Genomic DNA, 27,312 nt, shown 5'->3' with positions numbered 1-27,312 from the left:
CTGCCTGAGTGACCTGGGTCTGACAGTTACATAAGTGGCATATAATTTTGCTGCCACAAAACCAATCACAGATAAAACGGATGTGACACTTTTGTCAAAGAAATTTAACGATACAGGGTCTAATCTGTAATCCAATCCTTATTTTTGAATCAAACAATCGGCAACAGCTGTAAAGAGATCTGCAGACTTGGAACTGACTTTGACTCGCAACAAAAAGAAGTCGGTGTGTATGACACATTTTGAAACACCCGCCTCCGAGACTTGTAATTGGCCCGGTTTAAAATAGACTGGACATAATTCACAGCGAATGGTGCAGTTCCAGACCGTTTGCTTTGTATTGAATACACTGAGAAAACGGGATGGCTGACCAGACTACTAAAACAGTACTGTTACCTGAATAATTTGTTCCATTATGCTGATGATACTTTATTTTATTTTCATTTTATTTTCTTTTTTACTTTTTAGATATTTTCATGCAGGACTTTCACTGGTTTACTTTACTTTCGTGTTTTTTTTTTTTTTTTTTCAGTGACGGATCTGAGAACCTCCTCCTCCTTTGCCTGTAAACAAGCACAAGGATTTTATGACGCTTCCTTTGAGTACATTTTCTTCATAAAATGTCAACAGTGAGAAAAGAAATATATTTTTCCCTCTGAAATGTATTTCAGGAAAGTTTAAACTCTGTGACAGAAACATTTGGTGAAACAGCAGACAACTCTGTGTTCACTTCAGGAAGAAATAAACAGTGCTGGTTGGACCTGCAGTGCTCTGATAGCGTCGGCTGTCACAGCTTTGTATTTACAGTACAGGTGGGTAATTTGCCGCCTGTCTGTGAGCCATCGGCCTGAGTGACATTTGTATAGCTGTCGGGTTCTAAGCTGCCCGTCTTCCTCCATGTCCTCCTCCCTTGTGAATCCTGATGAGGCGTCCGGCCAAACACTGACTGAAGGGAAATCAATCAGGCCTTCAATCCTTCTGTAAAGGCCCATTATCCCGCCCTGTGGGCCTGTCCGATTGTCTGCTGCAGGATCTACAAACTCTGCTAACTCACAACCGACAGAAAGCAGGAGTCACACAAAGGTCAGATGCTTTAAATCGCAACAAACGGACTGCGACACAGTGCATCCACATCACAACAAACGGAGAATCTAATACATTGCACCTGTCTGACTTTATGCATCAGTTTCCTTTGTAACCTCAGAAGAAAATAAATACTTTAACATTACATTACTTTACTCAAAACATTTTTAAAAAGTTCCTTAGTGAAATTAATCAGTTTCTTTTCCTCTGACATATTTGCAGCATCCCTCCTTCTTGTGCGTATATGCTAATAATATGCAACAGCACATGATTTTCAGCTGTTTTGTTTGTACGATTAACGTTTCAGTGGCTGTATCTGTAAAATACTCTCTATCAATGTATTAATTATTTTTACTGCTGCTCCTGGTTCAGCTTGAGGAAGGAGGGAGCTGATGAGAAAATACTGAAAAAGTTGGCGTTCACTTTGGGTTTCAGACACAGAATATAGTGATGTTCGATACCATGAATTTCCTTGCTGATCCGATACCGAGTAAAATTCAGGCTGGTATTGGTGATACCGATCCAATACTTTGTAGAAATATACTTGATGTCTGGAAAATCTGAAAAAAAATTGTGTATTTCAAATAATAACTTAACAAAGAATACAAAATATGAGAGAAATGATTGTTTAGTTATTAAGAACCATTATAGAAGTGAATGTATATTAATCATCTTCTTGGCTCCTTTTCTGTTCTGCCAGTTTTTTCCTACAGACTGAATGAGTCAGAGTTGCCTGACTGAGAAGCGTGACGCAGTACACACTTACCCAGGCGGAAGAAGAAATACCTCCCACCAGTGGCCTATGGCCAAGATCCCAATAGTTTTGCTACTTTCCACTGTGTTCCACATTACCTCAAATGACCGAAGTATCAAAAGTATCGATATTTTGATTTGTGAATCGATTCTAGAGCGTAAAGATCTGGTATCAGAGATATCGATATTTCAGTATCAATCCACACATCACTAATGCAGTAGAAATCTCCTGGAAGTGGACTGTTGTGGTTTGTTGTAGATGTCTACTCTTCTATGACCAATACCAAATTTTAATACAGTTAGAACTGATTTGTGGATTCTAAAATGACAGGAAATAATTGAAATGTAAATATGTGAATGCAACAAGCCAGTAATATGAGACTTACACTGATCAGCCCTAACTTTATGACACTGACAGGAGAAGTGGTGTTAATATATAATAGTCCTTGAAGCTGATGTGTTGGAAGCAGCAAAATGAGCAACCGATCAAAAATGGACTAAGGAAGGACATCCCAATCTCAGGACATTTGACCATCTGTGGGAGGTGTTGGACAAATTAATCTGATCCATGTAGGTCCACCTCTACTTCCAGGACTTCAGGGATCTGCTGCTAACATCTTGGTCCAGATACCACAGTACACCTTCAGAGGTCTGGTGAAGTTTTGAGGAACAATTTATTCATTTTTTCTCATTTTGTTGACTATTGTATTCCTTCTTGTTTGTTATATTTATTTGGTAGTTAGTTTGGTCAGTTTTTGTTTATTTTCATTCTTTTTTTTTCATTTTTGTTTGACAATCTTTTTTTTTTTTTCTATTTTTTTTTTTTTTTAATAATTTTGTTGTATGTTTTGGTCTTTTTTTTTTTTTTTTTCCAATTTTGTCCTTTTTGTTCATTGTGTTGACAATTGAGTTCATTTTGTTGACTATCATATTCTGTTGCATTCCTTTTTGTTCATTTTGTTGATTCGTTAGGTCAGTATTGGTTCATTTTTGGTAATTCTTTGGTCATTTTTGTTCATTTTGTTGACGATCATCTGTGGGAGGTGTTGGACAAATAAAGCTAATCCACGGTGGTCCACCTCTCTACTTCCAGGACTTCAGGGATCCGCTGCTAACATCTTGGTCCAGATACCACAGCACACCTTCAGAGGTCTGGTGGAGTCTAGGCCTTGGGTCAGAGCTGGTTTTGTGGAAAAAAGGTGAACCTACACAATATTAGACAGGTGGCTATAGTGTTCTGCTCTTACTTTTGGTAGGTACTAATCACTTTACACTAGTGACGTGCGGATCGATACTAAAATATGGATATCTCCGATACCAGATCTTTACACTCTAGAATCGATTCACAAATCAAAATATCAATACTTTTGCGACTGGTGGGAACTACTTCTTCTTCCGCCTGGGTAAGTGTGTACTGCATCACACTTCTCAGTCAGTCCTTCTCAGCCCTAAGATACCTGGGAATGACCGCCACCTCTGGACCAGCGGAGAGTCTTATCAAAGGCAGGAGAGGTTCTGAGCAAAAAACGGAACAGACTAAAGGGGAAAACAGTTAATATGCTGTTGTTTCGTAACAAAAACTTGTGAATGAGGAAAAGTGTCAATGTTAGATGCTTTTGTTGAAGTGTTACATGTTCAGTATTTTCATGTTACATGTTAACACATTCATGTGACATGAATTAATATGCAAGTTTTCATTTTTATAATAGTTCTTAATAATTAAACAATGATCACTCTCATGTTATGATTTAAAATACCCTATTTTTTAGATTTTCTAGACATTCAGTGTATTTGTACAAAGTATCAGTATCAGATCGGTACCACCAATACCAGCCTGAAATTTACTTGGTATTGGATTGGAAAGGAAATTTGTGGTATCAAACATCATTACTTTATACTGGGAATGAACAACAAGATCTGGAAATGCTTAATATATCCACTCACTGGCAGGTCTCGTTGTAATGGGATCATCTAAACTAATAGAACTCGGCCTGTCAGTGGTTATAATGTTATGGCTTATAGCTGGTGTATTTCCAAATGTCTGTTGCTCCAGTACCTGATAGGAAACATTTGCAGGATACTAGTGTAGTAAACCCATGTTGGGGTGGTTTGCACCTTTACCTTTTTTCTGGTGAACTTCTGTGTTTAGTGCTTTCAGACACAACAGTTTTGGGCACTTTCTAAGAGTAACTACCATCTCAGGACCTCCACACCTGGATTCAAACCTTTAAAATGGCAAACTTAAGCTTTGATTTTTTGTTCTCAGTGCGAATTACAGTTTGACATTTGGTGTACATTTTTAAACTCATCTTCTGGGCTGTCCATTCTTTCAGACCATGCATGACTTCATTTCAAAACGATCACACAATGATCTGCTTCAGTCTGGTCAGAACACCAGAGATACATCCAGAAGGCTGAATGTCAGTCATTCCACCTATGTGCTTCTTCAGCAACAGCTCAGTGTAACTGGAACTGGCGCTGATCGACCACAACCGGGTCAACTGTACAATCTGAGGTATATGTCTTATCTTATATGCCTCAGATCCAATTAAAACACTACTGTCTGTTCCAGAGGAGAAGGATTCTGACAGTTATTGACGGTAACAGGGTCATATTGTTAAGAAGTTGGGTCAGAAGTTTGCCATAGACATGTTTGATTTTCAGCGTATGTAAACTTCACACTTATTTGTTTCTTGTGTGATTAGTAGAGTAGATTTTGTTGAGCATGCTGACTTCTTTCCTGATACTGATCACTAACACAATAAATATTCATTTATTTTTGCAACTTTCTTCCTAGTGACTATTTACATTAATTAGCTGGTGTTTCTTTAAATTATATATATATATATATATATATATATATATATATATATATATATATATATATATATACCTCCAAAGACTTTTTCTGTTTGTTTCACTAAGACTCAATAAGAAAGACTGAAGAAGATTGGGGGGGGGTTGATGAAAAATTTTGATAATGGGCTATTTTTGCTATACCTTTTGTCTTTTTCTGTCTTCATCATAAAGATTGCATAATGTAGGGCTTGTATTGTCATATGAATGGATCATTGTTACTCAAATGAATAATGCATCTGTCATTTTCAGAAACGGAAATTAAATACATGAAAATCCAGTAGAAGACTCAACTGGACTGGATCGGGGCGGCCATGGCTCAGATGGTAGAACCAAATAACCGAAGGGTTGGCAGTTCGAATCCTGCTCTCTCCCAGTCATTTGCTGTTGTGTCCTTGGGCAAGACACTTCACCCTCCTTGCCTCCAGTGCTGCTACTCACACTGGTGTGTGAATGTGTATGACTGTTTGGTGGTGGTCGGAGGGGCCGTAGGTGCAGATTGGCAGCCACACTTCTGTCAGGGCAGCTGTGGATACAAGTGTAGTTTACCACCACCAGAGGGAGAATGTGTGAGTGAATGAATAATGGATCCACTGTATGCACTTTGAGTATGCGTTCATAGAAAAGCACTATATAAATCTAATCCATTATTATTAGTATTATTACTAGCGGCATTGTACCCATGGCTAAAACGCCCTCCTGTGGTGCAACAGCGGCATTGTGTACAAACGCCCTCCCGTGCTGCAACATCGATCGGACGCCAGCCATTTTTTATTTCACTTTTTTTTCCTATTGCTGGTAAATATTATTCTCTATTTCACCTTGGTTGTGCTGAAATAAAACCAACAGACAACAGCAATTACCTTTTTATATCAAGTTCCAGAAATTCACTCATTGTATATGGATGTTCAGTCACTGTCACTGTACAGTTACAGAACTCAACGTCTCTGTTGCACTGGAAAACTGCTTAAACAAATGTCCTGCCCCCTCAGATAAAAGTTTCCAAAGGGAGGGAAAAGGAAAATGAGGTGCACAACAGTGAGACAGAGAGGAATTAGTAAAGTGTCTTAAGTTTCAGTTTCACTGTACGGTTGTATGGTGTGACCCCACGCCGCCACCACCATGCCCGGCATCACCTGTTATTTTTATTTGTGCATACTGTATATGTTATATTTTCTGTGCAGAAATGGAAATATAAGAGACATTTAATGCAAGTAAACCTTTTTGTACTCTTTTATTCCCTCACCCAATGAGAATCGATAAGGAATCAGATCGATAAGCAAGATCAATAATGGAATCGTTAATTTCTTATTGATTCCCATCCTTAAATATTAGGGCTGGGCAAGTTAACGTATTATTACCGCGTTAACGCATTCATGAAATAATGCCTACAATTGTTTAATCTCCCGTTAATGCCGTTCTGCCTTTCAAGCAAGTCTTAGTTCATTTATACATACAGACTCTTATTTTGAAACTTATGCTTTTATTTTGGCGCTCCACACGCGCTTCAGATGCCGGTGTAGCAGAGAGGAGAAAAGTGAGCAAACTGTCAGAGTAATGTTGAATCAAACTTTGTTTAACTCGTGCAGAAGCAACGCCTGTATGTATCAATCATTCTGTTGTTTACTAAATAATTTCACATGCAAACGTGCCGTTAGAAACATGTTTATGACGTTATTTTGGATGTGTTTATTACAATGTGTTATTAACATGTTTAAGCTAATTCGTTTATGCTAGCAGTCGGAGATGGGTTGCTAATTCTTTATGCAGGCTCATGTTAAGTTTATGTAAATTCTTTGGTCGTGTTTAGGTATAATATGCCAGCCTTTGAACTAACCTTTACTGATTTACGATGTGATTAGCTCGATGCTAACTTGAATGGGAAAGTCCATAGACACGATAACAATTAGCATTTACAGATTAATTTAAGATTTACAACGTTTTTTTTATCCAGCAACAAAGGTTCACATCAGAGATATTTTATACTATTCATTCTTACAACAACTGAACAGAAAATACTCACAGGCAAACGTTTTTGGGGCCATACGAACAGAGTGAAAGAAACGTGTCTTCTTATGTCTGAACTGACTACGGTAACACCCAAAGGACAAAACATACCCCAGTGCAACTTGATCTGACCACTAGAGGGCCCCCTTTGCATGCTTTTAACAACTGAACATCACATAATATTGGGCTTATTACTATTTGTACTTATTAGTGGGCTTAAGACTCCTGTCATCACTCACAAGTGGAAATAAACTGGTGGGGACATAAACATGGAGAAAAGTACTGGTCTTTTCCATGGACATTTTCACTTTAAATGTCTTCAGATGGTGGGGTTGAGAAGGACAAAGTTGTTTGGAAGCACTGCAATGTGGAATTGTTTTTATCACTGGAGTACTTCAAGTCTAAAATATCACTGAAAGGCAATACACACTTGATGATGCAACACTCCCCCATATAACTATGTGATTAATCACGATTAATTGCATAAATCTACGCGATTAATTGTGATTAAAAATTTTAATCGCTGCCCAGCACTATTAAGTATTAGTACTCGTATTACCAGTGAACATCTGATCATTTGTTATAATTTCAGAGATCGTCTGTGATTTTAATCCCATGCGAGTTGGTGATGTTTGTAATTTGTCAGTCCTTCGATAATAAGACCCTGTCATTACGTTACTTCTGTATGAATTGACATCTCTGTAATTTGATGGAATATGCAAAAATGTTTGTTTCCTTGTGCGCTGATTTAATTTATTTCCTTGTCAAGAATGATGGAGGCTGTGCTAGTGATGATAAATCAAAGTTTCAAAAGTGTTTTGAGTGGAAACCCAGGAGGATTTTTTCACAATATAACATGAAAAAGAGCAAACTTAAATCTTTCGTAAGAGCAAAATCTCAAAAGATGGATGGATGACAAGCTTGACAGTGAAGTACAGTAAGAAACATTTTTCCGTCTTTCAACAGTTATCTGTAGGTGGGGAATCTTGACATCAGAACTGAGGAAAATGTCAGTAAATTCAAGTGAAAAAATCCACTTGGTTATTCCATTTGAATGCATCCACTGGGGTTTTACTTTCTGAATCATCAGAGGTCACACAGGTTATACTAGTCCTGTGTGAATCCGGTTTAAGTCTTAAGTCAGGTTGAGTCTTTGTGCAGTGTTTCTCATAAAAAGTGTAACTCATAGTGGTGTGCAAAAGTGTTAGGCCTCTTGGTATTATGGTCCATTATATATGGGATGTATGTGAAGTATGTACAGCAGTAAAAACAAAAGTTTCTGGTTAAAAACAGCTTCTATAAACCAAATTGGTTATATTTACTGTGCTCTCCCTTTGCACTTAACATGTCTTTAACCCTTTTGCTTAGACAATTTGAAATTAATTTTATTAATTTCATGGTGTTTTATACCCGGTTTCATTTAACTCATGTCAGATGTTTCAAACTGTTTGGGCTGCTTTTTGTCATGGGGTCAGAGGTCACACTAAAAATAGACTTTCACCTTTAGAACCCATTTAGTTCAGTTTTTGTGTCTTTTAAAGTTGGGTACACACTTGAGGATTTTCTAACTTTGAAGAGATTTTTTATCTGTTCCAGACCCCACATATGAAGATAAAAAATCAGGCATTGAACAGTTTTGATCGTACTGTGTGTGGTGTGGTCTGATTATCTCACACACACACACACACACACACACACACACACACACACACACACACACACACACACACACATAACGATTCTGTCCCGCCACCCATCTAGAGTCTAGTCCTCCAAGACAGAAATCTCACATGGTCAAACATGATTTAGCAAAAATAAAGAAGAAGAAACATAGCAACAACAGGACAACACAACACGCAACATGTCGTTTCAGTTGTGATATGACTTGACGGAGATGTTGAATAGATGTTCTCGGGCTTCCACCAGCTCCACGAAGCGGTCAATAGGGGTGTGTATTGGCAAGAATCTGTACAATACAAATCACAATACTAGGATCCCAATACGATATATCACGATACTGTTAACATGCCGATATTTTTTGTTTTGTTTCTTTTTTTAAAAGATTATTTTCTTGAAAAACTTATGGTGCAGCATTCGCATAAATACAGTTTTAACATATGCTTTATCAGTACAAAAAAACACACAAATAAATAAATAAATAATGTTTTACAGACAGAGTTTAAGATCCTGCTTAAATGTTCATATTCTGTTGCGAAAAGAATCCATAGTGTTTGGTCCCTGAATCATCCAACATCAGAACATTATTTTTGTGTATTCGCAATAAAAAAAAAACATTTGCCTCTTTCAGACAGTAAAAAGTGCTTTTAGGATTATCCATTATTTAACAAAACAGCATTATCAATTTAAAAAACTACATTTATGACCTGCAATATCACAATAATACTTTTATAATAGGGCTGCTCGATTATAGAAAAAAAAAAAATCACGATTGTTTTAGTAATAATTGAAATCACGATTATTAAAAACGATTATTTGTTAACCTTAAAGTTGTTTATTTTTTTTCTTGCAATGCAATGTAAAATATACTCTTTAAACATAAATAAAGCTTTTAACCACTAAAACAAAGTATGTTCACTTTTGTATGAAACAAAAAAATCTTTGAATGCAAATAAGTACACTGTAAATTCAAGTATGTTTCCTTTTGTAAATAAATAGTGCACTGTAATTAAACTGCTATAGATTTGCCATAGAACTGTAGCAATAAAAAAAAAAAAAAAAACTCACGTAAAGTGCAAATTATAAATTCAAGTATGTTCAATGTAGTATGAAACATAGTAAATTCAGTAGCGTGCCGTGAGGTTTAAGTTAAGGCCTTCTGTATACATCAGCCATCTAGAATATGCACGTTAGGGTTATACGGGTTAGGGTTAGGTTAATACGGGAGTTGCAGCATAAAGAGATTCGGAGACTGAAGATTGCATTGCGGACGAAGTTGTTTTTATGCGTTTTAGTTTTTCATAAGATTATGATAAAGGTGGCAGTGGTTAAACTTTAGATGGTTAAAAAGGTTTGTTGTGTTACCGGTCGGTGCAGACACAACTACGAAACACTTTTTGCACGTGATGTGTTTTTGCTCTTCGTCTTCTTCATCAAACCCAAAGTGATTCCATACAATTGAATTTGACTTGCCTTTTTTGTTTACCAAGCACTTCTGCTGCGATTCTCCTGCTATTTTTCCAGACCACTAGGTACAACTTTCCTCTTGGGGTGGACCTGCCGGCTAGCTGGCAGCAGTAGCTTAGAGGGGGGCGGGGCAGAGCAGCTCATGGTAGCTTGCGTGCGCGTGATTTAAAACAACTCAAAATTAATAATCGTTTTTTCTCGATTGCATAATTTTTGTAATCGTTGCGTGTAATAATCGAAATTGTAATTGAATTTCGATTAATTGCACAGCCCTATTTTATAGTACACAAAAAATAGAACAAAATACCAATGTGTATATAGAAATAAAAGAGCTGGAAAAACGAAAAAACAAAATGAACCTCTGCCATGTCTGCATTTGAATAAATACCTAAAAATATCGATACAGTACTTTTTCATATCGATACAGTACCGTGAAGTGAAATATCACAATATATTGCGATACCGATATTTTCTTACACCCCTGGCGGTCAACATGATATTGCGACTTCATTTCTGAGGTCCACTGAGCTTCATTTACTCCAGCTTCTTTATTCCTTAGTCACCTCGCTTCTTGATTGGCTACATTCCATTCCACGTCACATGGAGTCATGACTCGGGAGCTTTCCCTACACACAAAGATTTTTGGTCGTAAATTTTTGGTTGTAAATATTGAACAAGTTTAATATTTATGATTGTCGGCACGTCCCATTTTGGAGCTGATTATTGGGACAAATTTACTGTTAACACATCTCAGACCACAGGATAATCTCATAGTTTAATCTTATAAAACATAAAATAATCTGGCGTTTGCCGTCGTTGGTTGGAAAGGGGGAAAATTAGAACAAAAACAGCCCGATTATCTTTATGCACGTACCCCGTTTTAGGCTGTTGATATACACTATTTCTTGTACTTTCTTGTTGTGTTTGAAGAAAAGAGAATGAGAAATAAATACGTATACTCATTTCAACCCTGCGAAAACACACCTAGCCTAAGAGCCCACCTTTGCTTCAGCATCTAACCACTGACCCTCCCTCCCCCATCTTGACAGATTCCTCAGATCAGCTACGCCTCCACGGCTCCAGAGCTCAGTGACAACACCCGCTATGACTTCTTCTCCCGTGTGGTTCCTCCTGACTCCTACCAGGCTCAGGCCATGCTGGACATCGTCACTGCGATGGGATGGAACTTTGTGTCCACACTGGCCTCCGAGGGAAACTACGGCGAGAGTGGCGTTGAAGCTTTTGTCCAGATTTCCAGAGACACAGGTAGGAAACAGAGGGGTGGAAGGTTTTAACCTGATGAATGTTGTTTTAAATGACGGCGGACTGGCAGGATGATTGGTGGCACTGTGGATTCCAGCTGCTGCTTGTATTCCTGCTCAGTGTGTGTTTTTGAGTGGACAGGAGAAGCTGCTCTGTAATTGACTCTTGATGTAATTACTTTACACTAGTCAGGTCACACTGAGGTTATCAGACCTGTCTCTGTCTCATTAAAATGTTATACTGGCCCAGACCACCACACATTTTAATTAGATTGTGAGAGGAGTGTTGAAATTCAGTCCAGTGTGTATGTGTGTGTGTGTGTTAGTAGAGTTAAGTTCAGGCTCAGCTGATAACCCTCACAGCTTCCTTGTGTGTATTCATAAGGATGGTGCATTAAAGGGGTCACATTTTACTTTTAAAAAAAATGGAATTATGTATTTTAAAACATTTCCCTGTGGTCTACATAAACTGTAAATGGGTCTTAATTCTTCATTAATTCAACTCCACAGGTCCATCTTCAGCCCTATTGAGTAATGACACTAGAAAGGTCGTTTTGAGCGCTGGCCCTTTAAATGCACATGAGCCACTTCACACCCCACCCCCTCTGGGTTGTTGACCATGCTGCTCTGTTCCGTTTCTCCATACTCTTAGAAATGTTCGTCGGAAGTCTTGACCTTATACAGTTGCAGAAAAAATTATTAGACCATCAAAAATCATCAAAAACAATGGTTATGCAATCAAGTACTAACTCCTGTGTGTATCATATGACTAAAACAGACAGAAAAGAAAACATGGAATGCCTAAAGGCACTGTTTTTGTCGGTACAATGCCATAGATATTGATGTAAGAACTGAAGTGATTTTGGTTATTATCAAGAAAATGGATAGATATCAGCTCTGAAATTAAACTCTTCTGGGCTATTTTTGCTGTTATCATTATATTTGTCTTAACAAATGTACCTTTTATTGTTCCAGGCATTAACATGAACAAGAAATTGAAGAAAACAAGAGGTGGTCTAAATTTTTTTCTGTGACTGTATGTGCAAATGTTGTGCCGTAATTAGTTACAGACGCAACAAATTAAGAAGGAATTAAAACAGGTTGTAGAAATCCACTCGATTTTTGGCACAGTTAATATAAAGACAGCTTTGCAGCACCTGGAGGGTTCAGATTCAAACTTTTTGAAGTATACACAAATAAATGCACAAATAAATGTACCAAAGTAAAAAGTAGAAAAGTGGGTTTAGTTAAATATGACCCTTTTAAGATGAGGGAATGGACAGCTGCTGTATCTGGAGACTGTGCTTTAGTTTTTTCCTTTGATTTTTATTCATTTTATGCATTCTCATACATTTCTCATGCATTTACAGTAAAAGTTTCATTTCTTTGTTGTGCATTTTTTATTCCCTCTTGACGTTTTGAGGTTATGGATGTTACCATGAATCTTCTAACTCGAGGAACTGTAAACCTCAGATAACATTACAGACAGAGAACATTACTGGATGTTAGATGCTTATTACCCGCAGTGCAAGTAAAAGTCAAACAGCTCTAGATGCATGTTGTCAAAATGTGCTTCTCATGAGTTGCGATTACATCCACATGTCTTTAACCTGACTTCAATTACTGCAATTAGAGAATGTTTGCACGGGTTTACTTCGTCTCTAACTATAATGATCTCAGAGGGTGAGTTTTCATGCCCTCAGACATTTAGTCAGGATATGACTTCTTTAACCTGCTATTTAGTGATGAATCTTTTCTCATCATTTTTTCTTTGGTCAATTATTCAGATTCTGGCTCCAGGCACTTTTTTTTTGCTTTTGCTTTTCCAGCACTTAACCATTCAACCATCCTCAAATCTGTGTAACTAAAATTATCAGTGACAAGTTAGTTTTGCTATGCTATGTTTCTGAATCTCATCATATCACTTAAGGGCCTCCCTTGTAGCAACAACAGAAAGAAGATATTTATTCAGAACAGACATAAACACCTGGATTAAGAATTGCACCATTATCAAGGTTATTGTCATCAACGAAAAGTAACAAAATGACTAAAACTGGAATTGAAAGAACATTTTCATTAACTGAAATAAATAAAAAACTAATATTCTATAATATATTATAACTGATTGCACTTTATGTATTTATTATATTTTAATTGTATTTTATGGTGCTTTAATGGTATTTTAATTGTTTTTTATTTGTACTGTTTATTTGTACTTCACACTGCAAAGCGCTTTGTGACTCAGTGAAAAGTGCTCTATAAATAAAATTTACTTACTTACTTTACTTACTTATTCTGTTTTTTTCCTAATTTGGAAAAAAGACACTATTTCTAATAAACTATTTACATAACTTATGAAAAGTAATATTCCTCCAACTGTTGATACCCCTAAAATAATGTGTTTACAGTTTTTTTCCACTGGTAACACAGTAATATCCTCTGTTCAGCTCCTCTGTCATAATATTTAACAATAGGTGTGTTTCTCATTCAGACCAGAAATGTGGATTTTTCTTTGGAGCATCTAACTCTACCAGAGATGATGACCTTAAACAGGGTCCACCTGAAATGAAATGCATAAAATATATGCATTTTTGGAACACACTGTATATATGTCCAAAGACTACGGTGGCTGACAAGGGCCAAACACATTGCAACAGCCTAATGCGTCTCAGTTAAGAGAAAACAGCTGCAAGTACAGAAATGATGCAAATTCTTAAACTCAAACACAAGTCTAATCGAGGTACAAAAAGAAGAATGTGGTGCAAATGAAAAAATGCACCGCAAGAAACAAAAACAAATGCAAAATCATCAAATGCTCCGCAAATAAAGAAATGATGCAAACCAAGAAAACATCTCCAAATGAAAAATGCTGCATAACCAGTCACTACAACAGAAGTGTTCCAAACCTGCAGCCAGCCAGCGTTTATAGACAACAGACGAGCGTCAAATATAATCAAATAAAAGTCACATGACTGCGCTACGCCGTAACTTCAATTTGTTCCCACTGTAGTTTCAAACACTGTCAGTCAGCTGTCCTCCGTCTCTCTCTCCATCTTCTATGTCTCTGCATTGAGCTGTTCTGCTGACAGCGCCCCCTACAGGTTTGGAGCACTTCTGTTGTAGTGACTGGTTCTGCAGCGTTTTTTGTTTGCAAATGTTTTCTTGGTTTGCATCGTGTCTTTATCTGCAGAGCATTTAATGATTATGCATGTGTTTTTGTGTCTTGCGGCACATTTTTTCATTTACACCACGTTCCTCTTTTTGTATCTCGTTTAGACTTGTGTTTGAGTTTGTGAATTTGCATCGTCTCTGTACTTGCTGCTGTTTTCTCTAACTAAGATGCATTGGGCCGTTGCAATGTGTTTGGCCCTTGTTGGGCACCATAAAAAAAAAAAACAACTCATAAAACCAGTATAATATCAGCATATCTCCAATGTCTGACTCTTGCTGTTTACATGATATCTGTCATCTTCAGCATATTGACAAATTTCCTATAATAGTGGAATATTAGCATGCAGTAATGTGTAAACAAACTCAATTATGCATGTGACCAAAGCTTAAGCCTACTAGTGATTATGTTTCCATCAACATTAAAATAGATGAGACTGGAATCTCACATGTTTTTTTAAAAAAACACAAAACAAAACAAAAAAAACTTTGAGCAAAGAGAAACAAGCAGTTGTTGTAAGGAAATGCAAAAGTATTCAGTAGAAATGCAATTTAGGATTTCCAAAAGTGAATATCAGGGACAAAATACAGAAGGCACTCTGAGGAATTACAAGCATATTTACAGCAAAAGCTAAAAATGCAGGAGAACAAACCTAATGTAAGGATACACAAAGTTTATTTATAGGAACACAAAGGTTCAACAGGAGAGATATCTTCACAAAACAGCAGGATGTAAAACTGCACTCTGGTGAAGACTGCAGACATGTTTCAGTATCTCTGGAGAACCAATCAGGATAGATTTCTGTATTGATTATATGTCTGAACTCTAATGAGCATCTTGTTGGAGCTCATGTTTCCTCTTCCAAGCCACAGCACTGCTAAATTAGTTTATAACAAGAGGAAGCACCAGCGTTCCTGCAGTAAAAAACAGCAAAAATAAATTAAAGCAGGTGTTCTGGTCACGTCTGCCTCCTACCTTCACCGTAAAGCTGTTTCTATGATACCTATACATTTAGCTTCCTAGTGACATGCCTGTAATCTGTGTGTAAATGGCAGCAGTAGAAGGTTTCATGAGGAATGGCTTTGGTTAAACGCTGCAGATTTATCTGGAGATTTTGCAGAAAACAGCAGAGGCTCCTCTGAGGATCAGTGAGCTGCTGAAACACTGAGCTTCATCACTGCCTCGTGTTTTTATGTGTGAGGGTGGAAAGCTTCTCGGCAAGAACCACAGGCTGCAAACATAATGACGCAGGATGTATTGATTAGAGCCCAGTCACTTCAAATGAATGGATACAGAGGAAGCACGCCTTTGGTTCCCATATTTTAACTTCTGTACTGTAACCATCTATTTCACTTTATTTTCAGAGGGTTAAAGCTCTTTGTGTTAACAGCTTTTGTGTGTCGTGGTATTGATTTATTGCACTTCTGATCCTGTCAGGTTTGAACGGCTTGAATCGGGCTGAGAAGGAGATTAAAATTTAGTTTGTCTTTCAGGAGGCGTCAGGTGAGACAGTTCTCCCAGAAAAAAAAAAAAAAATAGCCCTTAGGTTGTTTGTGCAGCTGCCTATTACCATTCCACACTTGGATTTTGTTATAAAGTTACATTTAGAGGTTATGCGTTTTACAAACTTCATATTTTGTTGTTAACTGATGAGAGCAACAGAGGATATATGGTATGTATGTATGTATGTATGTATGTATGTATGTATGTATGTATGTATGTATATGTGTGTATGTATGTATGTATGTATGTATGTATGTATGTATGTATATGTGTGTATGTATGTATGTATGTATGTATGTATGTATGTATATGTGTGTATGTATGTATGTATGTATGTATGTATGTATGTATGTATGTATGTATATGTGTGTATGTATGTATGTATGTATGTATGTATGTATGTATGTATGTATGTATATGTGTATTTATGTATAGATGTATGTATGTATATATGTATAGTTGTATGCATGTATGTATTTATGTCTAGATTTATGTATGTATAGATGTATGTATGTATTTATGGACGTATGTATTTATGTATATATGCCAATATATTGTATATTGGTTTGATCACGAACTTCATTCTGTTCTTTCAGAAATGTTGAATTCATGCATAGATGGAGTCAAGATGAGTGTTGAGAGCTTGTTAATTGTTAACTGTGTGTGTGATCAAATGAGCGTATCCCTTTCATGATATTGACTGTGGCATCCTGCCATAGTCTGTCCTGGTCTGCCGCAGTCGTATACAGTAATGAACTGAAAAGTTTGGGGAGAGCAGGGTCTTAACCATGGACACTGCTGCCAATAAAACTGGAATCATTTTGTTTTCAGACACATTCCTCTTTTTATTCCTATTTATACACATTAATAATTACATTTGACCACATACAATACCTCCCAGTTATACTTTATCTATCAAGAATAAATTACATTATGACAATTATTTCATGTCAACAGGTAAAAGTATTCTAACTTTATTGGCAACAGTGTAGATAACAATGTTTATTTGCTTATTTATGTATTTATTTACCCATATTTAACCAGGGAGATTAATTGAGAATATGTTTTCTTATACAGTGACGGCATATAAAACACAGAAAACAGTCAACACATTGTAATATTCAATATGTACAGCAGAACTAAACCTGAGTGGATGGATTTTGGAGGTGTTGTTAGCATCACAATGCTCACCAAAACACACTAAAAAGTAAAATTAAGACCCTGAAACCATAGCCTCTGAAAGGAGAATGAAAGCTGTAGTGACGTAAAAGATTGAAAACGAAGTAACAAAATGGGAAATGTGAAACAGGGTCAAAACAACGCAAAAGATATAACAAAACAAAAATGACAAAGTAAAGATTCATAAAAATTCAAAAGTGATATAACAATAATAATTGCGTGAAAATATTGATTTAATTGTAATCTGTTCAGTTATCTGTTTAAGCTGCTAGCAGACCAACTCAGTAATATTAATAATGCTCAGCTTTTCAGAAACGTAAACCTTATTTTCACTATTTCCACAGATAAACATGACATCTGATAATCAGCAAATAAGTCATGAAGCTGGCAGGTGGTGTGTGAGTTTATTACAATTACAAAGACAGGAAGTGTTTGGTGCGTGCTTTAATTCCACTCATATTGTGTTTGTAACAACAGTGTGATGCTGTGGGAAGCACTTGACATAATAGTAAAGCTACAGCTCATAGAGGTATAGAATATCTTATAATGGTGCTATTTTTACTGGTGTCCTGTGAGTCAAGTGTGAATCAACACTTCAAGCTATTAAAAGAAATCTAATGTATGACGTGTTTGCCAACTTAATGACTCCAAAACTGAAATGATCATATCCTTGACAACGGTTCAGGATTAATATGCTTCTGGTCACTACTGTGTGTGTTTTTAACCCATAAAGACCCAAACATCCATCACTGACCAAAAGTATCTACTGACTTTAACAATACATGTACATAATTGGTGTAAAATACAGTTTGTCTTCTTTTTATGGTCATCAGATATGACCTATTTGGACATTTAGAGACTCTGTAGTTACCGTGGAAACACCATCATCTTCTACAACATTGAGTCACCAGTAAAACCCATGGCGTTTGAGAAATAACAGCGACTGTAGACACTTGGTTTTTATTCAGTTAGTGATAGATTTTACTGAAAAAGTCACTTTTTCTGCACTTTTCTCTGTTTTTGATGTAATAACCCTAAACTTTAATCTGAGCTTTTATGAACCTCTACATGATCAGTAAATGAAATACAGGAAAATGCCTGATTTATATCGATAAAATGCAAACTACAGAAGATAATATTATAATAAATAGTGATAAATCACTTAAAGGTTAAATATAGAGGAAATTTAATTTGGGAACTGGCACAAAAGTAATGCTGGGTCTTTATGGGTTAATAACATGTTATTACTATTATTTATTCTCTTGCATTTCTATATTTATTATTTATTGTACTTTGTGTGGTTTATCTTTTTTCCTGGAGACTCAATCTGTGTCTAATGCCCCATCTACGCCAGTGCAGATAGGCTGTGAAACAGATATTTTTCTCAATGTTCAGGCCCCTAATTCATATGTAAACAGCATTTTTGGTCACAAAAACTGAGATTTTTCCAAATACTTTCCAAAGTGAAGTTTCTAAAAACTCTGCACATCCACATGGGCAGGATAAGATAAGATGAGATGAGATGAGATGAGATGAGATGAAATAAGATAAGATAAGATAAGATAAGATAAGATAAGATTAGATAGGATGAGATGAGATGAGATGAGATAAGATAACATAAGATAAGATGAGATAAGATAAGATGAGATAAGATGAGAGGGGATATGATGAGATTAGATATGATGAGATAAGATGAGATAAGTTAAGATAAGATAAGATCATATCAGACTTTATTGATCCCACAGTGGAGAAATTCAAAGGTTTCAGCAGTCTTTGAAATTCATTGTAAAAGTAAATTATTATTATTACTTTGTTTTATGAACCTGCACCTGAAACATCACATCCAGGTGTATAAATCAGTGTATGACCTGCAGTAGATGGAGGTCAGCACAGATACCCTTAAGAGATGACTAGACAAATCCATATCATGCAAAGAATACACTTCCACAACCTGAACCAACACTTCAAATAACTTGAGTTTATAACTGAACTCGTTGCTGCTTCACCTTCAAGACATAATAAATACTGCATCTGCTGCGTTCAGTATTATCCAGTGTCCACAGCTTTAAATCCAACAGAAATAATGGTTTGTGGTTGTTTTGTTTTGTCATGTGGACATAGATATTGTGTGAAATGAAGGTTATGTTTTCATTTTATTTGTATTTTTAACCCTTAAAGACCCAAACAACCGCTGGAAACCAAAAGTATCTACTGATCTAAAATGTTCAATAACTTCTGAACCACTAATCCTATCATCAATACATTGAAATAATGCAGGTAAAATACAGTTTGTCATCTTTTCATGGTCATCAGATATGATTCATTTGGACGTGAACGTGGACACACCATAATCTTCTACAACATTGATTCACCAGTAAAACCCATAGAGTTGGAACAATGACAGTGGACGGACACACTGGGTTTATGTTCAGTTAATGATATATTTTACTGAAAAAGTCACTTTTTATTCAGTTTTCTCTGTTGTTCTCAACTTCAGTCTGAGCTTTTATGAACATCTACATGATCAGTGAATTAAATATAGGAAAATACATGATCTATACTAGAGCTGTAACCGATTATTCGACTAGGTGCTTGAAGTGCAAAAATTCCCGATTCAATTAATCAACTCAAATTGATTGAAGGGAAATATTCTGTTGCAGTTTTCCTGAATTGAAGCTTCTTTGTTCATCATAATAAGCATCCATGTGAAACACAACTGTGGAACCAATGTTTAACAGCAAAGAAATGAAGGAAACAAAGCTTTGATTTAGGACAATTGCGGTTGAATGATTTTTTTGGATCACTTTGAGTCGATTAATCCGTTGCAGCTCTAATCTGTACCAAAAAAACTCAAAATACAGAGAATAATATTATAAAAAATGGAGATAAATCACTTTAGAAAGGTTACATAGAGAGAAAAAAATCATTTGAGAACTGACACAGAAGTAGCACTGGGTGTTTATGGGTTAAATGGAGGAAGAAACCATCTGTTTAGAAAAATGTCAGCGTTAGTGTGGACAGGGCACGTGTTCCATTGCCTGATTGCTTACATCCTCATTGTCCATGCAGTGAGAGTTACACCTTTCAGCTGTGAAAATGCTGTCATTGCTTAAGCACATGTCACATGACACATGTAATTTAAAGAAACACTTACAGATGAGAACAGATGTGGTGCTGATGTCATCCAAAAGGAACAGAAAGTGAGAAAGTAAGTTATGTTGATGTTATTCTGTGATACTTGGATTAGGTTACTCCATGTTTTTCTCTTCAGGTATTTAGTCATAAAATATATTTACCTCCTCCAAGTGTAACAGCAGAGGTTATGTTTTCATTGGGTTTGTCTGTCTGTCTGTTTGACTGTCTGTCTGTCTGTCTGTTTGACTGTCTGTCTGTCTGTCTGTTTGACTGTCTGTCTGTCTGTCTGTCTGTCTGTCAGCAAGATAACTCAAAAAGTTATGAACAGATTTTCATGAAATTTTCAGGAAGTGTTGATACTGGCACAAGGAACAAATGATTATATTTTGGTGGTGTTAGACGTGGGTGGGTGGGTGGGGTGATCTGCCTTGGTGGAGGTCTGTGCTCTCTAAGTGCTTTTCTAGTTTAAAATGACATTTCCAAGTCTTGCAGCAGTGATTCTTTTTTAACATTATCATTAGATTTTCTGCCTTATCAGTAAGGACAAACTACTTTAATGGTTGCTCTGTATAAATGTAATTTCCAGGGGGCAGGGTCCGTTGAACCGAAGAATTTTTAGAAGTCTCAGTATAAAGATGCTATTAGCGTTTGTTTCTGTAATGAGACAAGACAGATAACGGTAAAAGTCTGAGAGCCACTGACCTCATTAAGGGGAAGGGGCTGTCACAGTTTAAAGGAGCATTTACATAAAAGCGCTGCAAACACATCTGAGTCTCCTCCTCTGAACTGCCCCTTCACTAACACCATTTGGAAATATCAAAATGTGTTGAAATGATCATTTCCTCTGCTTTATAATCCCATTAAGCACAGATTAAATATCTTCTCTTCTTCTGCCTCCGAAGTCTTTGAACTCTCTGTGCTGTCAGCTGCAGGCTTTTTCCTCTGAGGCAGAATCACCACGCTGCCATCGCTGCTGCACACATACTGATGCTGTCAGCGCAGTTAAAGCAGTGGTGGCACAAGATAGAATACCATGTTACAGTAAGATGCCTGCCTCCAAAACGGAGCGCAGAGGAATTTTCAGCAAAATATACTTATGCCGTGTTTCCACTATGTGGAACCAGCTCGACTCGGCTCGGCTCGGCTCGACTCGACTCGACTCGACTCAGGTACCAGGTCCTATTCCTGAACACTGTTTCCATTACAGGATACTACCTACTTTACAGTACCTGGACATCATAGCAATACGGCGCGTTACTTCCGTGTCGTCTGCTCAGAGAGTTGCTGATAAAGTCGCTCATTGCGTGTTGTCTTTTCAAGCTCATACTGAATTTTTACGTGTGATTAACATACTGCTATATTTACTGTAAACTTCCGCATCTCTTTTTTGTAAAATGGCGGGTCACAGAGACAACTCTCTGACCAATCAGTGGTCTGCAGTGTTTATACGTCACCTTTTAGTATCTGGTCCCCAGTCCTGGAACCTCGGCGGAGGTGATACCAAAAAACTAGTACCAGGTACCAGATTCCAGGTCCTTTTTCATAATGGAAACGCAAAAAGGCCGAGTTGAGTAGAGTCGAATCGAGCTGGTACCACATAGTGGAAACGCAGCATTAGAAAATATACTCAGATAATACTCAGATAATTAAAGGTGCTCATATTTCTAAATATACAGGGTTATTCAGAAAGAATGAACTGATTTCATGACGCATTTCTTCAGTTCTCAAGCATCATCATGGAATGAGTCAGTAGTCGATTTTCCTTTGGACATCTGCGCAAAACGTTATCGATATTTACGATATGTCAAAAAAAACAGAAGTGCGTAATGTTGGCTTTTCCATTAAATCACAAATGCGACGATTTGTTTATTTATTATCGTGAGATGACACGAGAAGTCATTCCATAAACATGGCGAGGAACGTAAATATGGTGTTGACTTACAGATATATTCATTATTATTTTATATTACACCTCTATCTCTTACTAAACAAAAAAATGATTGGGTTTCCTGGTGTGTCCACACATAACACGACATGTTTCTTTTTCTTCTTCTTGTTGTAACGTACGTCAACATCCGTTTTTTAATTCACCTGACTCTAGTTGCGAAAAAAGCTCTTTCCATTGCAGTTTTGTGTGATATACCATTTGTGCTATGCCCGAAAAACCACCTCTTGCTAGCACAAAAACTTTTATTCAAACAATGAGACTTTTGACGAAATTGTCGTTTTTCCATTAGGTACATTTTTATGCGCAAGTTATATTTGTGCAATTTGAGGGTCAATGGAATAGCGACCAGTGACCATTTGAAAGAGGAGTTTTCTAAGTTTGAGCTTTTGAAATGAAAAAGTGCCCCAGCGATGGATTGGTCAGAAGGGGGCCCAAGACCTTGCTCTTTGTGCTTGGCCTGCGAGATCCCCAGACCCCACTGTGTGTGATTTTTTTCTTGTGGGGATACGTAAAAATCACATTTATGTTCCATCACTACCGACTAACCTCGATGACCTTAAACATTGAATAACAACAGCGATCTACTCAGTGGATCGTGATATGCTGAAACGGTCTGGGAGGAATTCTCTTATTGCATTGATGTTGCCCGTGCTGCTGGTGGTGGCCACATGGAACTCTTGTAAGACAGGAAATAAAAGTTGATTGTGAGTAGAATACTTGTGACTTGGCTGGAGTTTTCTATTGCTTTTCCTAATTAAAATATTACGTAATGAAATTGGTTCATTCTTTTTGAGTAACCCTGTATTAGTCTAAAATGGTCTTTTCCAAACTTAGGGTGATGATCAGAAATGCGACATGGACAGGGCTTAATTTGAGCCAGATCCAGCCGAATCGTGATCTGGTACCTCCAACATCAGATCCGGAACCTATTTCATTGGATGTGTGTGCACCTGTATGAAAAAATAAATTGCCTAAATGAAAAATAAAATTGTTTGTTATCTGTCTTGTTAATCTTTATTCACCATCGAAGTTACACCAAAATCTTGTGTTCAGATGCATTTTAAGGGAAGTTTTAAGGGAAACATGGATATAACAGGGACAGTCTGACATGATTAGTATAAAAAAGCTTGATGTAGCTTAATGTCCAAAAACAGTGATCATTCATCACCAAATTATGCATGGACATCTATAATCATGTCCACTTTCACCTCAAGAAAAATCAAAACCCCAATATTGTGGATCCAGTCCACGCTAAGCCTTATTTTTCTGTTAATAAAACATTTTCCATTCAGCACCACGCTTTTGAGTCCAGTCATTCACTCCATCTTGACAATTTGTATATTGTTGGATATTTGGATCTTTATGGGTTAAATAAAAGTTAATAAATAATTAATAGTACCAGACATATACCTGGCTGATATGTGTTAATGCATTATAGAGACATTCAGATGGACATGGGTGACAACAATACCCTGTTCACCTTTCACACTGAGGATAATAAATCAATAAAGCAAATGTGAAAAATAAGAATTATTTCAAAACCTTTACCAAAAACTTGTTTTTACAGGAGGCTGTAAATATTAGTAATGTGCGGATCGATACTGAAATATCGATATCTCTGATACCAGATCTTTACACTCTAGAATCGATTCGCAAATGAAAATATCGATACTTTTGATACTTTGGTCATTTGAGGCAATATATATTAGTAACACAGTGGAAAATAGCTAAACTATTGGGATTTTGTTCAAATAATATGCAACTGGTGGGAACTACTTCTTCTTCCACCTGGGTAAATGTGTACTGCGTCACACCTGTCAGTCAGTCCTTCCCAGCTCTAAGATACCTGGGAATGACTGCCACTTAAAAGAGAGAGTCTTATCAAAGGCAGGAGAGGTTCTGAGCAAAAACACAACAGACTAAAGGGGAGAACAGTAAGTATGCTGTTGTTCCTTGAAAAACCTGGGAATGAGGGAAAGTGTCAATGTTAAATGCTTTTGTTGAAGTGTTACATGCTCAGTATTTTCATGTTTCATGTTAACACATTCATGTAACATGAATTAATATACAAGTTTTCATATTTATAATAGTTCTTAATAATTAAACAATAATTACTCTCATGTCTCTTATTCTTTATGAAGTTGTGATTTGAAATACACAGTTTTTTTTAGATTTTCTGGACATTAAGTGTATTCGTACAAAGTATCGATATCAGATCGGTATCGCCGATACCAGACGGAATTTTATGTGGTATCTGATCAGAAAGGAAATTCACGGTATCGAACATCACTAGTAAATATGTTATCAGGATATAATGGACCTGTAAACTGACAGCATCAGAGGAAACAGTTTTCTGCCTCTTTTCCTACTGTTTGTGACTCTCCCTGTTTATGTGTGTGTCTGCGGTGTGTTGTTTTGTGTGTGTGTGTCTACGGTGTGTTGTTTTGTGTGTGTGTGTGTGTGTGTGTGTGTCTACGGTGTGTTGTTTTATGTGTGTGCGTGTGTGTGCGTGTGTGTCTACGGTGTGTTGTTTTGTGTGTGTGCGTGTGTGTGTGCGTGTGTGTATGTGTGTGTCTACGGTGTGTTGTTTTGTGTGTGTGCGTGTGTGTGTGTGTATGTGTGTGTCTACGGTGTGTTGTTTTGTGTGTGTGTGCCTCAGATTAAACAGAGAAAGTGATGCTGTTGTATTTTCACTGACGTTCTGTCGGATCAGTGGTTATGGAAAAAACTCTCCTGTCTTTTTATTTCCTCTACGGAAGTATGAAAAGCTGCAGGAGATAATCTTCTTTTCTTTCTGTGCTTTCTCTGCTCCCCTCATCCTCCTCCTTCATCTCTGCGTCTTTATCCGTCAAACTCTTTCTCCCTTTTCTTTCCCATAACACACAGACTTTCCCTCTGTCCTCACCTATCTCAGTGAAGTTGTCGGTTTTCATTCTTCTGGTTTCATTTTAATTCGTTCAGAGAAACCATCTCGGCTGCAGCTTCATCGTCCATTAATCTGTCGTCTGTCATTTATTTCATTATTTCCGGGAGAGCATCGTGAGTTATTATGCTTATTTTATTTTATTTATTTTTTTCCTCCCCCTCTGCACGTGAACATTTCATACTGAGGGATCATCAAAAACATTTGAGAAGACTGACTTGCTCACCTTTTATCAAACACATGAAACATTCAGCAGCAGCAGCGACTGAACTCTGAAGTCAGAGAGAGGAGGTGAAGCAGTCAAAGGAAAATAACTTCATCAAAATGCAGCAGAAACAAGACTGACTGTTACTGTCATTAATGCTAAAGAAAGAAAAGGGAATGTCTTGCACACTACAGTAGTCTCTATAATGTGCAAAATAGTATTTAAAAAGGGAAACTGCATTAAAAGGGCTATTTGTAGAATTTATACTTTTAAATACCAAATAAATGACCTAAAATTATCATTAGAGTCTTTAGAATAAAGAGCTGTTGAGATCTGTCAAAGACACAAATTGTTAGATATGAACAAAATGTACGTACACCGACAGAATGGGAGATTTATGTGACCACTAGAGGCAGTAGTGAGTCACTCTGCATGTCTCCGACTGTGAGGAAAACTAACACCAGCTTTGACCAAAGCATCAGAAAGGCACCATATGGGATGAGAACCAATAAAAAACTTTTAGAGTCAAAGAAAGTGATTAAGTGATGAAAACTACAAGCACTGTTGTCGTTTCCACCGCTAGACACACCTCTAAATAAAAATAATGCAATTTGTTGCTGAGATCACAGCGTTTGTTCTACACGGAGGAGTTCTGACCTTGTTTGGACAATTCCAAATGGATCTTTAATGCGGCTGAAAACTGAGTTGCTTTGTGATTTTACTGTGGCTGTTTTGTAACTATAAGGCTATAATGTAAACTATCAGCTGATTCAGCATGTGAAGATTACTCGATGATACCATAATTCAGATTTGTATAACAATAGGGGTGCAACGGTACACGACGCACTGTCGTAATAAACTGTACGCCCCTCACGGTTCAGTACGAGCATGTACTGCGGTACGGCTCAGTTGTCATTTTCAAATGACATTTCCAGACAACTAGCATTTATATTAAAGCTTTGAGAGATGACTGACTTATGGAATTCTACTGTCATTGGTTGGAGCCGGATGCGGAGCCCAGCTCGAGCTGGACGTGCAACTGTGTAAGTTAGTGAAAAACTGCTGACATATTTATGACAGCTGCCCGTCTGAATATTAACATTAGTATCCACATAAGTAAAACATCCTCTGTCATTGCCATGTTTGTTATTATTGACTTTCTTCTTCTCAAAAAACTTCTTCATGGTATTCAACCAGTATGTAATTAAGAGAGAGAGGATTGACTGAGAAACGCTCATTCTAATGTACAGGACGCATGGAAGTATGAAGGCAGTGACGCGTGACAATGTTAGAAACAGACATACCTATTTATGTACATAAAGTGAGCATAAATGAGCCTTAATACTCTCCATCAGCTCCCAGTTACATTTCAGCGCACAGCCAGACTCCAGCCGGGCTCTTGGTGGTTTTGGTCATCCTAAGTGTACTCTGGAAGGAGACTTCCCCCTGCTGCTGAAATGGAACATGAATATAACATAGAAGCCATTAAACGACACAAAATTTAAAAAATAAATAAATAACACAATAAGAAAAGCAAAACTTCAGCAGTTTACATAATATGTTAATGTAAAGAAAAAAAGATCCATTTGTCTTTTTTTTTTGTTTTGTTTTTTACATCAATACTAAATTGACAAAATACATGCAAAATATACAAATTGCTTCAAAAATAAAGGTTGAATAGACGCACCAAAGTTTGAAACACTTTAATAACTGATGTTTTAAACAGTTTCAATGCATTTGGGGGGGGGGGGGGGTTGGCCTCTGTTGTGATTTCGTGCTTTTGTTTTTATCTCACTGTGAATCTGTTGGAAAGCAGCTGAAGTGCCTAAACATAGCAGCTCTTCTCAGCCTGGTTCGCTCTCATAACGACACAGCAGCTCAGCAGCATCTCATCAGTGTCTCTGAGGCTTTTCAATAAACGGAAATTATAATTCTCAATAATCTGCAGCCTCTTTGTGTCTCACAGTTAAAGAAATAAATGTGGGAGAGGGCTCACACTGTGCGGCCTTTCTCTCTTTGTGTGTTGGAGTCTGAATACATCATCAGCTGACGGAAACCCCAAGCGCTGCAATTATCCAGAGCTCGTTAACAATGACGAGGACGCTCTGGAAGACAAATTAGAACAAAGATTTATTTTTCTCCTCCTGT

At 37.1% G+C, this 27,312-nt stretch overlaps 1 protein-coding gene across 2 annotated transcripts in view; it reads left to right on the top strand.

Annotated features, from left to right (window-relative positions):
• The window catches only part of grm8b (glutamate receptor, metabotropic 8b), a 212,384-nt gene that overhangs the window by 70,098 nt on the left and 114,974 nt on the right, over nucleotides 1–27,312 (top strand). For both annotated transcript variants that reach the window (XM_030137259.1, XM_030137260.1), the window contains exon 3: nucleotides 10,890–11,106. In XM_030137259.1, the coding sequence (XP_029993119.1) occupies nucleotides 10,890–11,106 (217 nt within the window). The remainder of the gene's footprint in view (nucleotides 1–10,889; nucleotides 11,107–27,312) is intronic.

Source organism: Sphaeramia orbicularis, chromosome 6 (genome assembly GCF_902148855.1).
Source record: "Sphaeramia orbicularis chromosome 6, fSphaOr1.1, whole genome shotgun sequence".
Lineage (NCBI taxonomy): Eukaryota > Metazoa > Chordata > Actinopteri > Kurtiformes > Apogonidae > Sphaeramia > Sphaeramia orbicularis.
This window is presented reverse-complemented; position numbering and strand designations above follow the sequence as displayed.